Genomic DNA, 17449 nt, shown 5'->3' with positions numbered 1-17449 from the left:
ATGTGTGTGTATTTTTTATAAGCTTCTTGGGTTGTTTTTTTGTAATTTCTTAATGGCACATAAGTTTCACACATTTATTTGTTTGGTTTGTAGGCATTTTTTTTTGTATGCGGGAATGAGGGGTATCAGAAACGACAAACTCTCAATACAAATATATATAGAACAAGATCTTGGCACTGCCCTTAAATCCACATATTTCTATAGAAATACTATTATCCTACATACCTTAAATTTTACACTTAATCCCCTTCTAATTTGTGTCTTTCAGTTAGCGGCTATGCAAATATATATATTTTTCAATATAAATTGTTTTGCCTAAAAAATATATAGATTTCAAACCATTCGTTACATTCGTATTTCAGCACTCCCTCTTATATCTTATATTTAGCACAAGAGTTCCATTTTTGTGGTATTCGTTAGGCCTTATTTTCACAATAATCTGAACATTCAACATCCTAAATATATGTATGTGTGTATACGTGTGTGCTACCGATGTGCGCTGCTGCATAACGCTTGACCAGGCTCAGCTTCATTTTCAGCTAGAAACTTATCAAAGATTCCTATTGTCTAACACTTATGAAGTTTTTCGATATTTAAAAAAAAGGCAAAAACCAAAAATAAATTGTTTTTTAAAAAATTGTTATATATTTTGTCAAAATTAAATTTAAAACTAAATTGTATATAAAAATTAACTCAACTTATGATCCAAAAAATTGTAACAACTAATAAGAAATTGTTTTCTACAGTATATTGAACATTTATAAATTAAAAAATAATAATAATAAAATTAAATAAAATAATCATATCTGATAATTTTTTTAAATTGATTTCGAATCATTTTTAAGGAAGTACAATGGGCAACATTATGTCAAACAATGTTCGCTTTAATTTTGTAAATTTAATTCTTTTAAATTTATAATGCTTAGAGGAAACAAAATGATATGCTAAGATTTTTTATTTAGTTATTTGTTCGTGTGTTAAAACCTAAATCTATACCTTTAAGACAATAAGTTAATCATTATAATCGATATATATTTTGTATTTATAATTATTTTTAAAATGCAATAAATTAGTGTGTGTTTTTGTGTGTTAGCATTTTTTAAAAATGAACATTAGCTAAAGGCAAAAGGCGAAAGGATTATAATTTTTAAAATTATTTTGTGTTGTGTGTGGTTTTTGTTTTTTTTGTTTTTAGTTATGTAAGGAAATTAAAATTAATAATTATTACACATGAGATCACAGTATTAGAGACATAAGTTAAATATTTTCCCATTTTTTTTTGTATATTTTATATTTTGTATTATTTTTTATATGTTTATTCATCAATTCGATTATTTTCGATAATTTATCGATCACTTTTTCATCATCAATCCATCGAATAAATAATATTCGATAACATTTCGACCGAAATAATAATTTTTTCGATCACCACGTTTTTGTAATTTCGATATTTTTGATCGATATCGATAACTTTCGATTACTTTCAACAGCATTTTGTGTGTGTGTTTTTTTTGTATGGTTAGTAAATCTGTGTGTGTGTTTTTTTTTCCATTGATGTGTGATATATATTAACTATCGTATGTTTTATCGTAGCATATGGTTTTTCTTTAAGATTTAATGTCTTGAAAATTGATTTCTCCATCTAGCACAACCCCTGGATTACAACTACAAACTAGTAAGATTATTCAGCATCAGTATCAGCGATTGATTGATTGATCAGATCTCAGAGGATGGATTGTCCTTGTAGTACTCGTGATTGGCCCACAGATGATTGAATTTCAGGGGGCTCGATAGCGGCGATATGGTGCCATAATCGGAGGTCAACTCAAACGGGAATCCACTCTCATCGATGGCCAGCGATAGATCGAGATGGGGCTGCTGCAGGGACTGTAGATTCCCCGAGCCGGCGGCTGGTGGCTTCGGATCAATGGATGATGCTGAATTCTCTAGACTCTACATGCTCGCACTTGAGGTGACAATCGCCAGATCGGCGGCATGCAACAGATGATGATGCGGATGCTGATATTGCTGCTGGTGGAGATGCTGTTGTTGCAACTGTTGTTGTTGCTGTTGCTGTTGGAGCTGTGTTTGCTGCTGTTGCTGCTGCTGTTGCTGTTGTGACTGCTGTTCGCCCCGTGACTTGGACTCCTTCTTGATGCGCTGCTTGAGATGGACCTTGGCGTGGCGCTTCTTCTCGTCGGAGCGGGCGAATTTTCTGCCACAAATGTCGCAGCTGAATGGCTTCTCGCCCGTGTGGGTCCGTATGTGGGTGGTGAGGTGATCGCTGCGGCTGAAGCTCCTCATACAGATGCGGCACTGGAAGGGCTTCTGACCCGTATGGATGCGTATGTGGCGGGTGAGCTCGTCCGAGCGCGAGAACCTCCGGTCGCAGTTCTCCACGGGACAGGCATAGGGACGCTCATGGACGGGCGTCTTGCTCGGCCGATTCGGATACTTGCGCGGCTTGACGGGCACCAGTTTAAGCGGCACAGTGCTCTGCTGATAGACCTGGGACAGTATCTCATGGCCCTTGCTGGTGGAGGGACTATATTCGGCCAGTTGCACGGCAGCAGCCGCTGCGGCGGCGGCGGCGGCAGCAGCTGCAGCTGCTGATCCACCGGAGGCCCCAGAGTAGCCCGTTCCATTGGAATTGGGCTGCATGTCGGGATAGGTCTCCTGCTTGGGGATGAGCACACCCAGGGCGGCATTGCTGGAGCTGGCCGAGGATGTGGGCCCCGGCAGGACAAGATTCTGTTGCTGTTGCTGCACCTGTTGCACTTGCTGCACCTGCTGCTGTGGCGCATAGTCCGCCGGAGAGTCCAGCCATTGATATTTCGGCGTAGACACGCTCGAGAGCTGTGAGCGCACGGCATACTGCTGCTGCTGCTGTTGCAGCTGGTCGTGGCTGCTCTGGAGCTCAGCCAGGCTGGCGAATCCCGCCGTGGACACCGAGGGACCCGCATATGTGGGCGGCGGTTGCTTCAGCAGCAACGGTGTGCAATCCATGGACAAGCCCAGGAGTTCCGCATGCTGGGCGGCGGCTGCTGCTGCCGCTGCCCGTCCATCATCGTATGGCGAGGGTGTGGCACCGGCAGCTTGTTGCTGTTGCTGCTGCTGCTGTTGTTGCTGCTGCTGTTGCATGGTGGCGTAGTGTGCGAACATCGGTGGCTGGAAGAGCGACTTGTCCGGCGAGGGGAGGCCCCAACTGTTGCCCAAACTATTTGATGGCGGCGACATCTGTCCGGGTAGGACACTCAATTGTGGGGAAGGAAGTTGCTGTTGTTGCTGTTGCTGCTGTTGCGCCTGATGCTGCTGCTGCTGCTGTTGGGCAGCCGCGGCTGCTGCTGCGGCATTCATTGCGTTTCCTGTTGTGGTGAAAATGCCACGATATGAGATTTTGCCAGTTTGTTGTTGTTGTTGTACTTGTTGTTGAAAGTGTTGGTGTTGTTGGAGTTGCTGTTGTTGTTGGTGTTGCAGCTGTTGATGTTGCTGTTGTTGCAGCTGTTGTTGAGATTGTTGGTGTTGTTGTTGAGTTTGTTGTTGTTGCTGTAGATGACTATTATGATGATGATGATGGTGGTGGTGGTGGTGATGATGTGGTAATTGTTGTTGTGGTTGTTGATTTTGTTGTTGGTGTAATATTTGGTGTTGTTGTTGGAATTGATGTTGCTGATGCTGCGGCGGGGAGCTGCTGTGTTGTGGCTGTTGTTGTTGTTGTTGTTGGTGAGAGTTGTTGTTGTTGCTATGATGCAGCTGTTGTTGTTGTTGTTGGTGTTGTTGAGTGTTAACTGGCGAACCAACGCTCTCTGTTGTTGTGTGGTTGTTGTTGTTGCTTTCGCTTGTTGTCTGTTTTGTTGTAGTTGTTGTTGTTGCGGATGATGTGTTGTTGTTGTTGTTGTGTTGTGGATACATATTACAACTATTATTACTTGATTCTTCCTTAACGATAGTCAATGCTGGCGGCGTACTACGCTCCTCCTTCAACGGACTACAAACGGATGATAAAACAGGACTCCCCACCGATAGCGCCACTTGAGGTTCCAGCGAGAGATCCTCTGAAGCAATAGAGCCTGCAAAATGGATACAGAAGTGCAAGAAACGAATTAGTTTTGTAGATTTTTGTATATATATTTTAAGAAATTCTCTTCCTTGAAAATCTTTTTCGGAATGAATGGATTGGCGTCTACTCCTCTTACCATTACCCCTGCCCCCTGGGCCTGCCCGCCCCTGCTACTGCTGTTTCTGCTGCTGGATTGCATGGGTGCGATATCAATCACAGTTCGCTTGAATGGCATTGGCATTGGGTAGCTACTGGAATACTCGGGGAGTACTTTGCAGCTGGGCTGCGCTTTGATTTCGCGGAAATCGAACAACACGGGAGGTCGGCATCATCGCTCATCGCTCATCGTGCAGCAGCAGCAGCAGCAGCATCTTGGCCACAAGAAGAAGCCAAAGAGAGACACAGAAAATGTTGCACTTGGGGCAAGGCAAAAGTGTCGGGCGAGAAGACTAATTACGCGGCTGCCCAGCACAGTTTTTTTTTTGTTTTTCCTTTTTTTCTGTGTTTCACGATTCTTGTCATTAATGCCGCCTGTGGACTGTGCGGCTTTAGCCTGGATATTGATTGAGTTGCAGTGTGCAGTGTGCAGTGCGCAGTGCGCCTAATGTGCAGCGACATCAATCTGCTTGCAGTCCGGGCGGGGGGACTGAGAGGGGGCCGGCTGGGGGCATTGTATGCGCTTGAATTCACAGAATTTTTAGCGATAACAAAATCATCCTATTGTTCTACGAGCACAACAATATATATTGCAAGCCTCATTAATGCTGTCAGGGCAAATTATTATTGTCCCAAAAAAAAAAAAACTAAAGAAAGAAAGATGTCTGGAGCCAGACTTTCCCTCACATCTCTCTGTCTCTCTAGGGGAGGGAGAGCGATCTATACATCTCTCTTTTTTGGACACATGACTAACTAATGCCCTCTTCTGTTTCAAGTCCCCAAATCTCTTGCCAATTTTGGCGATTAAAAGCCGCTCTGTCATTGTCATGCAAATTGTTTAATGGATTTTCATTTGAAAACTCAACCATGTCTATGATTTCTGTCTCTGTGTCTCCGTTTTATTTTTGTTTCTCTTTATTTGTGTTTTTTTTTTTGTTTTGGCTTTGGTCAGCGTTTGTTTTTTTTTTGTGCGTGGGTGCACAAAATTTATGAGTGACATTTTTTTGGCTTCTGTCTTTATAAGCAAAAACTTATTTTATTTCGAAAAAACATACGAAAGATATATGCGATTTTATGCATTTTCAATTGATGCAAGAAAATCTGTATAGAAAAATGTATCCAAAGAGTTAATCTATCTAGAAAAAAGTATAATTGCAGTAAATTTGTATAGAAAACTGAATCTTTAGAGGTAATTTGTCTAGAAAACTGAAGCTTTAGAGTTAATTTGTCTAGAAAAATGTATCTTTAGAGTAAATTTGTCTAGAAAACTCTATCTTTAGAGTAAATTTGTCTAAAAAAGTGTATCTTAGAGTGAATTTGTATAGAAGAATGTATCTTTAGACTAAATTTGTCTAGAAAACTGTTTCTTTAGATTAAATTTGTCTATCAAAGTGTATCTTTAGAGTGAATTTGTATAGAAGAATGTATCTTTTGATTAAATTTGTCCAGAAAAATGAATCTTCAGACTAAATTTGTCTAGGAACATGTATCTTTAGACCAAATTTGTCTAGAAATGTGTATTTTTAGAGTAAATCTATCTTGAACTATATATCCCCAAGGCAAATGTATCTCCACAGCTAATCTGTCTGGATAAAAATTTTTTTGGACTAAATCTATCAAAAAAAAATTGTATCTTCGGAGTAAACCAAGCTAGAAAATTGTATCTTCAAAGTTAATCTGTAAGTCTGTCATAAAAAAATGTATCTCCAAAGTGAAAATCTGTCTGGAACAGAATGTATCTTCGTACGAACGAAAGAAAGAACAATTAAACCCAATTGTTTTTGATAGCAGCAGCAAATCTAGTATACTTTATTTGCTTTGCCTTAATTCAATTAGAAATGCAGCGACATATATGTCTCTGGAAAGATACATATGTACATATATACATATAGTCGTGTGTGTGTGCGATATCCCTCGTATCTTGAGTCGCGTTTCGCGCGAGTGAGAAAATTGCTCTCGAAACATTGACACTGAACGGAAATGTTTAATACATGCGCTGCTATTGTTGCTATTGCCTTTTTCTTTTTATTGCTGTTCTAGAGATTAATTAAAATTGGGTTTTCCTATTATTATGCAGTCCCATCTATAAGAAATATCTGAGCGATGAGAATGAGCAATGAGGGAAAAAATAAAATGCAATAAAAAGTGCAAAAATAAGATAAAATATAAAATGTTTAAAAGAAAAAGGAATAGAGACTAACTTTGGGGGAGATTAAACGGTTTTTACACACTCAAATATATCGGAACTTATGATCTTACGGGTTCCAGTCTATGTACTACGAAAAGAGGGAAATATTTGGTTTTGAAAGGTCTTCAAAGTGAAAGGAAACTATTTTGGAATTTTTTGATAATTTTTGTAAATAAAATTAATTTATTTTTATTTTTTGTATTTTTTTTAAATTGTTTTTTTCTTAGTTTTCACAGAATTTTTTTCGAGTTTTTGTAAAGATTTGTTGTTGCTATTTTCGACTTTTTGGACATTTTTTTATCCTTAAAAACATTTTTTTTTATAATAATTTTTTTGTTTTTTATATAACTTTATATTTTATTATAAACATTTTTTTTTTGTAAAAATTGTATTATTGATTATAATTTTTTATTTTTGTTAAATAATTGTATATTTTCATATGATTTCTTATTTGTTTTATATATTTTTTTTGTATTCAATTTTTAATTTTTTGTTATATATGTAATTTATTATTTTAGTAAAATAATTTTTTTTTACCTTATTTTTTTTAAATAATTTTTTATTTCTTTTACATAGTTTTTTTTTTTGTTTTTGTTTTTATAATTAAATTTTTTTCCTATTCATATCCCTACAAAAGTCACCTCTAAACCACAATACCCTATATGTAAAGGGTATCCCGAGACATTTATGACATAAATTCTCTATAGTCTATATAGAGATATAGCCATTTGGGATGTCAACATTTTTATTAATTTATATTTACGGCCGCGTAATCAAAATGGAAAGAAACGATGTATAAGACTCTTGGAGACCGGAGACCTCTTAACATGCCCCATAATTTAATAATAACAACAACAAAATTATGAACACAAAAATAAAAGAGAAAAAAAACCAACAAAAAATGAAAAAATAAATAAATCAAATAAATCGAAAACAAAAAAAAAATCTCGAAAATTGGTACTTGACTGAAATTTTGAAATGTTTGCTTTAGATTTTGAACTTGTTTTTGCGGGTAGGGAAAAGAAAGGAAAAGCCTAGAGAAAGAGAATTAAAGCCAAAAGATACGACAATTTTGCTTCTCTCTTTTGTTTTTTTTTTTTTTTTGCATACTTCCATTTGAGGCTGATTTATGTTGAGTCTTAAGACTGACAACGGATTAGTTGGTGGACTCTAGACTCCAAGCAGCAGGAACTGCAACTGCAACTGGCTGTGCCACTGCCACATGTGGCAGCTGCTGCTGCTGCAACAGCATCCATTAGCAGGCCGATAAAGAAACGAACTTCAAGGCGAAACAAACAAAAAAACAGAAGGTCTATAAATGTTTTCGAGGGTTTTTTCAACGAAGATTTATGCTCACAGATTAGGGTATATATATAGCCTATAGGTAATATCTGTTTAAACTATTTTATGGGCGAAAGTTTGGCCAAAAAGAAGGAATCTTTCAACGGAGAAAACTCTGGTTTCAAGGGAAGCTTTGAAGTTTGTTTGTGGGGCCTAGACTTTGCAGCACTGCTCTTCGGGGCACTAGTCATTAGAAGCCCTAAAAATCGGCCTAAAGATAGCCCTTTTGGGGGGGTTTCCTTGGCTTCAAAGGCACTCCTTTCCCTCCCTGTCTTGGGCTAACACTTACCGGTTATTGGAGGTGGCTCCGCCACTGTGGATGGCCCGAAGAACGAGGGTATATCGCTGGATGTGGTCACCGGGGTGTTCAGATCGCCCGGCAGTGCCTCGATCGGATGCTTGTACCCCTCCGTGTGATCGCCCGTGGTGGCTGTGACAGGACTGCCGCCGTGTTGGCTGGTATTCAGCAGGCTCAGATGCGAGGCCGAGTTGCGACCACTGCTGGCCGTGGCACTCGGTTGCACGGCCACGTTGCTGGGACTGCCGCCCTGCGTGGGTGTGGCCGTTTGATTGCGAGCCCGTAGAACGGAATTGTTGGGACTGCTGTTGTTGTGCTGCTGCTGTTGATGATGATGATGGGCAGCTGCAGCTGCAACAGCCGCCGCCGAAGCTGTGGTATAGTGCTGCAACAGCGACGACGACGACGATGACGATGATGATGATGTGGAGGCCGCTGCCGAGGTCTGTCCAAACTGGGCCGGACTCAGATACGAGGCTGAGGCAGTGCCCGCACCACCTGCCGATGGACTGCTACTCTGGGCGGCAGTGGTCGTCTTGTAGAGGCACGTGTCGAAGCTCAAGACATTAAAATGGGCCGCAGCGGCCGATTCGGTGAGCAGGAATGAGCAGTGATGGGTTGGCGTCACCAGGGTTTCAAGCCCTTCCATGATCATGGCCGCTGATGGAGTTCCAGGGGCTACGCCGCCTAAAAAGAAAGAGAAAGGAAAACCATTGATTAGTTAAGGAGATGGCAAAGAAATCAATTGATTTGCCATGACAGCTGTTCAATTGCATAACAGCAAAAAAAACAAAAAAACGATCGTCTAGCAATTGGAAGAAAAAGATACATACTGTCACCCACGGTCGGGCAGCAATTAAATTAAAATCGATTAAGCACTTGCCCCGGGCCTGAGAAGTAGAACAGTTGTGGCTTTCCCACACTCTCCCACAGGGAGGCTCCGGGGGTAAAAGTGGGTCATCTATGGGTCACTCGCTGCGTATGACCTTATGCAATCCCCCCCCCCCACTCCGCCCTGCCTTATGCAATCGCCAAAACTCCAACTTAATTAGAGAGGCTGATCATTTTTCGTATGAAATGTCTCCATAAACTTGGCTTATAATTGTTGTATCTTATGGATGTTTATCACAGATAAACTAACCGAAAGATCTCTGTGAAACGAGTCGGCCAGCTCCTCACTCTGTCCATGGATGTGTGGCGTCATCGTCGGAGGAGACCGCGCCGCTCTCGAGTGTTGTTTGGCGAAGGCAAAAGGCTTGACCGCGTTGATTTGCATTACAAGTGCACTTGTGTTGACAGGCAGCTATGCGCCAAAATAACTACCGTGCCACAGCGACGAAGAAGCCACACACGACAAGGCAGATACCCATTGAAGAAGGTCGCCAGAGGTGCACTGCCACCTCTATACAGGGTATGGGGCAGCCTCTAAAGCTTTTGGCACTTTTCCTTTTTTTATTTACATTTGATTTCACGCATAATTTCCATGGCAAAGAGTGCACTCGAGACACACAGCGTCCGAGTGAAATTACATTCGAAAAAAAGCCAAAGCAAAAGCCAGAGACACAGAGACACAGATATACAGACACACAGACACCCGCAGATACGTAGATACATTTGTGTTAAGCCCAGCGCGTGCTGTGCTGTATCTTTTGTGCGGCTCTCGAGTTCATTCATAAAATTATGCGCTGGAGTCAATAATTTTTACAGTCGATCAAAGATTTGTATCTGTGCCTCCTGCCACATGAATCATCCAGCCCGAAACGCCGAAAACAGAGACTGAAAACTGGTTGAGGGAGATTCTAAACTCCTTCTCCTGCTGGTTTCTGGGTTTTTTCTTGGTCTTTGTCTTGGTCGAAACTCTCCGGGCCGCTTAATAACTTGGCTAACAATTGACACTCCCTTAAATGAAATGAACAGAAAACAGAGAACCTCTGTATATAAACCAAAGCTGTGTAGATGCCACAGTAGGAATTGGCTAAGAGGGATATTGAGTAAGAGCATATGCTCTAAAGAGTATCTAAAGTGGCCTGCAAGACCAAAAGAAGTGGAGGAATGGGCTTGGAATCGTTTAAGACCTTATAAAGTATGTATTTTCCTGTTCAGAATCATATTTTTTGGGGTATCTTGAGGTTGCGGCACGTGTGCTGCGATATTTGCACTGATTTGTGCCTGGAAACTGTCACTCAAGGGGTCTTCAAGCTTCGAAAACTGTAGATCATGCGAAGATGATCGTCTAAGACCCCATGCGGAACTGTTCTCCCTTTCAGCCCCACTTCTTTCCATCTGGCAACGTTTTCTCTTTGGATCTTTATGTTTTATAATCCGGATCTTGCTCTCAAATCTAAATGCCGCCTTCCCCTTTAGCCACTTGCCACTGTCTGTGTCTGAAGCCGAAGCTGAATCCGTATCTACGTTTATGTATATTGTAAATCTTGTGTGTTTCCCCCACCCCCAGCCTCCCCCCCCGTCTGGAGACCGACGTCTCTGTCGTGTCTTTTCTTTCACTCTGCATATTTTTGCATAGCATTTTTCTTTATTTTTGTGTAGTAGAACGGACGGACGTCAAGATCTTTTGCCCATGAATGAATATTGGCAGAGACAGAGCGAGGGAACAGCGAGATAGATGGATGTGTAGATACATTTAACGGCTCCGATGAGGAAGAAGAAAAAACAACAAAAATTGTTATGTTGATATTATTTTAATTAAGTTTCTGCGGAACCGGTTGCCACGGCGACGGCTACGGCTACGGCGACGGAGACGGCGACTCTTGGGGCCAGAAATATCTGTAGTTACGCGCTGGGGTTCTATGGTACGGCCGAGAGTGTTAACAATCCGATAGATGGGGCGCCAATTTGTTTGCTTTGGCAAATGAGAGGAGAGGTATCTCAGCCGAGGTAGGGAGCATCTTTCAGAGGAGAGGAGTATCTTTCAGAGGAGAGGAGTATCTTTCAGAGGAGAGGAGTATCTCTAAGAGTAGAGGCACGTATCTGTGAGGCCACAGCTGCTCTGTGTGACCCAGAGATCTCCCCTTACCGACACCCGAGAAGCTGCAAAGATGCTGTTGTGTTTTCATTGGGACCCCCTACCCCCCGCCCCCCCTCATTGGGGATTAAAGACGCTTCAAGATGCCGCGACCTTTGGCTACTTAACGGCTCCAAAAATAAACTACAAACTATTATTTATTTTGCTGTGTTATGCCATATTTGGTGGATTTTGGCAACCTTGGGAATTTTTTAATATTAAAAAATACAAAATAAAATAAAGAAAAAGAAATTTGAGAAACAGAGAGAGAAGATCATTAGTCAAATTGTATGTGTATCTGTGTGTTGGGGGTAAAAGTATCTTGCAGATACATAGATAGAAAACATGCAAGTTGCATGCGACACGAAAAAAAACGATGATGGAATGAGAAGAGAAGCAGGAGACGGAGGCGGCAACAAAGTCCATCATTCACACAGCGGGATACCCCTCATGCAGCTCCCCCTCTCCTCCTGCGCTGAGAGTCCAACAAGTTAACATGGAGAACAACAAAAACCATACGATGAAAATGTATCTTTTGCATGCGTAACACTTTGTCACACTTTTCATGCCAACAACACGGCCCTGGTTCGGCGGCGGCGGCGGCAGCGACTACGGGTTCGGGTTCGTCGCTTGTTGCTGTTTTCCTCATGAGAACAATTAATGAAAATAAACAGCCGCAGGCCCAGACACGAAAAAAACCAACAGATGAAGAGTATCTAAGGCGAAACGAGGCACCGAAGCCAGAGATACACTTGAAAGATACATTAAATATGCAAAAAAAGAGTGAAATAAAAATGAAAATGAAAGGAAAATGTATCTTTTGTAGCAAAGGTACTTTATTTCTTTAGATTCTTTAGGAACTACAAAGTTTTTACCACAAAATATGCTCCTTTAATTGAATTTTGTAGAATTATTCCGATAAAATGTATCTTTTGTAGAAAAGATTTTAAAAAAAAACTGAGACTCCAACAGATTGTTGAGTTTTCAAGGAATATCTTCAGGAACTACACAGTTTTCACCAGAAAGAATTCTATTTTCGTAGATTTTAGTAGAATTATTCCTATAAAATGTATCTTTTGTAGCACATCTGTAAAAAACAGCTGAAACTCCAACAGTTTGGTGAGTTTTCAGGGAATGTCTTTAGGAACTATCAATTTTTCCCCACAAAGTATTCTCTTTTAAGTGATTTTTGTAGAATTATTCCTATAAAATGTATCTTTTGCAGAAAAGATGTAAAAAACACCTGAAACTCCAACAGATTGTTGAGTTTTAGAGGAATATCTTTAGGATCTACACAGTTTTCACCACAAAGTATTCCCTTTTAATTGATTTTTGTACGATTATACCAATACACATGCCTTATGGTGTATCTTTTGTGGCAAAACAAGTGTATCTTTGACGTTTAGTCACAAAACGTTAGACCCCCTCTCTCTGGAGAGTATTCCATGAGGGATTCTATGTATATTTTTATAAAGTTGTGTCTTTCGCTTGTTGAAAATCATTTTAGTGGGCACTTAAATGAAAATTGTCTTCTGTTTGACTTGGCAGCAGACGGAAACTCCCGGCGGCCAAAGCTTAAAGCCTGGCCACTTAGCGGAGGAGCGGGGGAGAGGCGTGGGGTGGTTGGGGGCATGTCAAAGTGCCATTTGGCGCAACCTGCGGCGGTGCGGCAGCAAGTGTTAAATGAACTCTGGTGGCCACTCGCCCCACTCCACGCGCCACACTCTGATGTGTCGGCATTTTTCGTTTTGATCTCATAATTATTTTGTTAAATATTGCGGTAAAAACAAGGTTTTCTTCCTTTTTCGTTCGGTTATGGGCCAGAGCTGGCATGTAAATCATTTTGCTAATTGTTTTTCCATTTTCCAAACCAAAGAAGGAGTACGAAATCCATTAGTTGCTCGAACGGGAAAGCGGAGTGCACGGTAAAGCATATAAAAGATACAAATACTAATACGGGACACGGAACACTGCATTATTTGCCATTAAATTGTAAAAGCAGCTGAAACGAGCAGCAGAGATTTGCTCTCTGTCTTTAATTGAGCGTCAACTTGTACGACAATAATTTAATTCAAAAAATTCTGCACTGCACTTTAGATACATAGTTGCAGGCCATAAAGCTGTCTGTCTGTCTGTCTCTCAGGTGCAGATATTTTTATTATGCGTTAAATGAATTTTTATATATCTTTCAGCGACACAAAATCTAAGCAGAACATAAAGATACACAAGAGGAAAAGAGCAGTGGCAATGGTTAGATACAAATATCATGCGATTTTTTTTCAAATTGGAAGGCAACAAATTTTCTAAAATTTATTGAAAATGCTCTAGAAATTTTTAAAATATCCAAAATGGCACAAAAGTTAAATAATCTTTTTTCACAAATTAAAATAAAGAATGTTAGATTTTTTTCTATAATCACATCAAGAATTTCTAAAAGTTCACAAAATTTTAATTATATTTTTTTACAAAGTAAAATAAATATCAGATTTTTTTCTAAACAAAAAATCACATCAAAAATGTATCTATAGCTTTGGTTGAACACAGATAAATTCCTAGAAAATCTAACACTTTTTATTATATTTTTTAAACCTTCAAACACACAAATATTTCTCATAGCAACACTTTTCCACCAACAACTTGCCACCGAAAAATCATTTTTCATACAATCGCCCAAAACATTATCTTTCCATCAGTTTTATTCCATAAAACACACACAAATCACAAATAAAATTGATGTGGCCTTTGAATTGCCATAAATTTAATTTGTTTGTCCTCATAATTCAATGGAAAATATTGTTTTAGACAAAGGAAAACCCACCTGGATCGCAATGGCACTTGCAGAAGAATTCAAAGGGTTTTTTTGTTTGTTTGTTTTCTTGCCCTCTTGACAAGCGGCTTTCCTACAGCTTTTCTTAGGCTTTCGCTTTTCCTTGGCTTTTCTTTGTTGCTTTTAGTTGCCTAGGCCCAAAAGGTTCTCAATTCTCTCACACGACACACACGAGGAGGCGGGCCAAGAAATCAATAAAATATTGCACATCTAAACATATTTTCATTCATGGAAATTATCCTTTCACTTTTACTTTTGATAACGACAATTTTCTCTCTCTTTTTATATATATATATATTTTTTTTTTGCGAGAGAGACACTTTTTGTTGCTTTCACTGCACAAAGAGATTTTTTTTGATTTTATTTTATTGGATATTTTATTATATGTGGGGCTTTTTTTTAGATATGATTTTCCGTTGGATTTTTCTTGATGGAGCTTTTTTTTGTTTTGTTTCTTTTTTTTTGGTATTCCCAACCGTCGCGTTTGCTTGTTCGAACACAACTGAGGCACGAGATGAGCCCTCTTTCGGTTTTTATGAATGAAAAACTCAACAAACAACGTACGTGGTATGTGGTATGCCTGCCTGCCCCTACTGGCGGCACGCGCCCCACAAAACAAAAATCGAACTCGAAACGGGAGAGAGCCAGAGCAGACCGTCGGCTCGACCGACGTCATTGTAAATACATATAGAGCCAGCCGGCCGGTTTTCGGTGCCGGATCCAATCGTAGGTCTGGTTGCCTCCCTTTTGTTGCAGCCATTTTTCATTGCGCAGGCGCAGAACAGCCAATCAACAGTTTGCCAGGCCCGCTCGGTCGCTCTCTCGCACTCTCGCACTCTCCCGCTCTCTTTCTGTGGTGGACTTTTGTGCGTGGTGAATTTTCGAGTTCGAAAACCCAGCAGCGCGCTGCCTAGCTGTCTCTCTCTTACGCTTGGCTTTTGAGGTAAAAATAAAACAACAGGTACCCCCCCTCCCCCCCCCCCCCCCCCCCCTCGCACACACACACACACACAGGAGTATCTGTATTTTTTGGCGGCTGGCAAATGTTATGATTTCCCAAAATACGTCATCACTGCGGCCCATTAGACACACGGCAGCACAATTTCTGCATCGACGTAAACACCCCAAAAAAAAAAGAAGAAAATCATCGAAGAATTGTGTTTTTGCATTCGGCTCGCAGACAGCGGCACAGGGTTATTTAAACAATAGTGATTCACTTGACCATTTATGGACACGGTTTTCTGGCAGGCAGCAGGCTGTCTAGAGGTCTGGAGGTCTAGAGGTCGCACTGCCTGGGTTAGGGTAGGACCAAATGTTGACCCAGAGCTGCTGAAGAGTTCCTTGATGTGTGAAGTGGCTTTTAGTTGGTGGATTTTGTGCTAATTGAGGGCCTTGCCTTTCGTTGGATGTTTTCTGTTGATTTTGGCGCTGAATTTAAAGGCTTAAGGCCACGAAACGTCGTCATATGTTTCACTCTTGGCTGTTTTTATACATTTTCCATGTTTTAATTTAGTTTTAGTTGATTTTTGGGTGTTATGTATCTAGCAGATACTTATAGTTGGCTAAAAGAAGTGGAATTGTTGGGAATTGCTGCACTTTTTTGGTGGATTTAAGGTGTTTTGGGGGAGGTTTGGGCACGTTTTTTAGGTGGTATGTGGCTTGGAGTGGCCATGTTTGAATTGCTGATGTTTTAGCGATACTTTTCTTAGCATTTGCTTCTCTGCAAATTTGGTTGAACAATATACACCTTTAAGTTTGAATTGGTAATGCTTTAGAGATATTTTTCCTAGAACTTTTTTCTTTAAAAATTCGGTTAAAAAATATACAAGCTTAAGTTTCGTTTTCCGCTTGAGATACCAGAAAATCTGGGATTTTAAGGGCTTTGGTTTGGTGTGATTCAGTCAATGTTCCGCCGAATGAGTTGCGTGGGAATTTATTACAAAAATTGAACAAAAACAAAGCCAAAATGAAGCGCAGGTTGACTGCACATAAAAGGTCTTGAATATTAGTGAGTTGTTGTGGTTCATTAAGTCCCAAATTGATTGAACTTTCCACCTCTGAGACCCCCTTACCGGAATGATATTCAGCAACGAAGATATTCTGATGGTTTGTGTTTAAATGGTTTTAAATAGAACCAAACACTTTTATTTTGAACAATTTCTATATTATCTAGACTCATTAAATATGTATTTTAATCATAGAAAAAAATGTATTCCTTTTAAACATTTCTTATTCATTTTTCCACTGTTATTTTTTTTTTTTACCAAAAATAATAATTTTAATTTCACAAATTTTTAATGCCTTTTTTCTATATTCCTTTAATATTTTGATCTATATATTTTAATCATCCGAAAAAATATATAGCTTTTTAAACCTCTATTCTTAATTTTCAAACAGATATTGCTTTGCCGAAAAAAACACTTCCGCAAAACCATAATTATAAGTTTAATTTTAAAAATTTGTAATGCATTTTTCGTTTATTCCTTTAATATTTTCCCCTGCGAGCACTCGTAAAAGACTTTTAAGCTTTGGCCTTCCTTTTTTTTATGATCTACTTTTTCGGATCATCATTTTTCACGCTCATAATCTGAAAACTGAAAAATATGCTCTAGAATTATGCCAAAAATATAGCTTCCTTGTTGGCCAGAAACCGCATTTTGCATTTGTCTAAATGCCAATTTTCCGTCGAAAAACTGCATTTTGACAGCATTTTGAGGAATTTTTGGAATTTCATAGACGTACTCGTATGTTTATTATTCGGGGCGCACATTGTAAATGGAAACAGCAGACAGACAGACAGACAGTAGTTTTTCTGGAGGTTAAGGACAAGGTTGCACATACAGATACGAAATATAAACAACAGAAAGATTGTGTGCGAAAAAGAGGAAAAAGAAGGAGGCATGCGGCACGCGTGGTTCATCGGTCAGATGATCGAGATACAGATACATAACCCAGACACGGTTTTTTCTTGAGGTGGGAACAGCACACGCCATGACCTAAAAATAAACACCTGGGAAACGTCAGATACGGCAAGATACAGATACAGATACAGATACACAGCCATAGCCAAAAAATAGAACTTTGCCTCATTTTCGTGCAAGTTTTAGGCAAACAAAAAAGGAAAACGACTAGCTGTGGGTATATATATTTTTAGCCCTCACAAAAATACTCGATAATTATACAGTGTCCAAGGGTTTGAGGTGCGATCGAGAGAATGGTCTGCCGTCTGCCACCTGTAGACCTGAAGGAAAACTCATTAGCCTATAAATAGATATATTCGCGTAACGATTTTCATCAACGATTCTGTTGTTCTTGTGTGACGTGTGAGAGGAGGCCCAGCCCCTGACGAAACACCCACGAAAATAGTTGAAAACAATTTTATAAATACATTTTTACTAGCAGTGGGCCAATTATTGGCCGACTGGCTGGCTGTCTCTCAGCCAAAGATGGACATGAATGGAGGTTGGATCGAGGGTGGACTTAAGATCCGCAGGTGATGACTGGAAGCTGTCTCTGACTGCACCTCTTCCTCAATTTGGTAGCACAGGCAGCACACC

At 40.0% G+C, this 17449-nt stretch overlaps 1 protein-coding gene across 3 annotated transcripts in view; it reads right to left on the bottom strand.

The window, feature by feature from the left end:
- Positions 1-1335: 1335 nt before the first annotated feature.
- LOC6594087 (putative mediator of RNA polymerase II transcription subunit 12) overlaps positions 1336-17449 on the bottom strand; it is a 54065-nt gene continuing 37951 nt past the window's right edge. The window contains exons 1-3 of one of the 3 annotated variants that reach the window (XM_026994555.1): positions 13884-14161; positions 8035-8730; positions 1336-4070 (exon numbers count right to left, since the gene is read on the bottom strand). In XM_026994555.1, coding sequence (XP_026850356.1) covers positions 1954-4070; positions 8035-8698 — 2781 coding nt within the window. In that variant the 5' untranslated portion in view covers positions 8699-8730; positions 13884-14161 and the 3' untranslated portion in view covers positions 1336-1953. Of the gene's footprint in view, positions 4071-8034; positions 8731-13883; positions 14162-17449 lie in introns of those variants that run through there. The other 2 variants (XM_026994554.1, XM_026994553.1) reach the window with 2 other exon arrangements.

The sequence above is a fragment of the Drosophila persimilis genome, unplaced genomic scaffold, assembly GCF_003286085.1.
Source record: "Drosophila persimilis strain 14011-0111.01,24,50 unplaced genomic scaffold, DperRS2 tig00003933-arrow-pilon, whole genome shotgun sequence".
In the NCBI taxonomy this organism is placed as follows: domain Eukaryota; kingdom Metazoa; phylum Arthropoda; class Insecta; order Diptera; family Drosophilidae; genus Drosophila; species Drosophila persimilis.
This window is presented reverse-complemented; position numbering and strand designations above follow the sequence as displayed.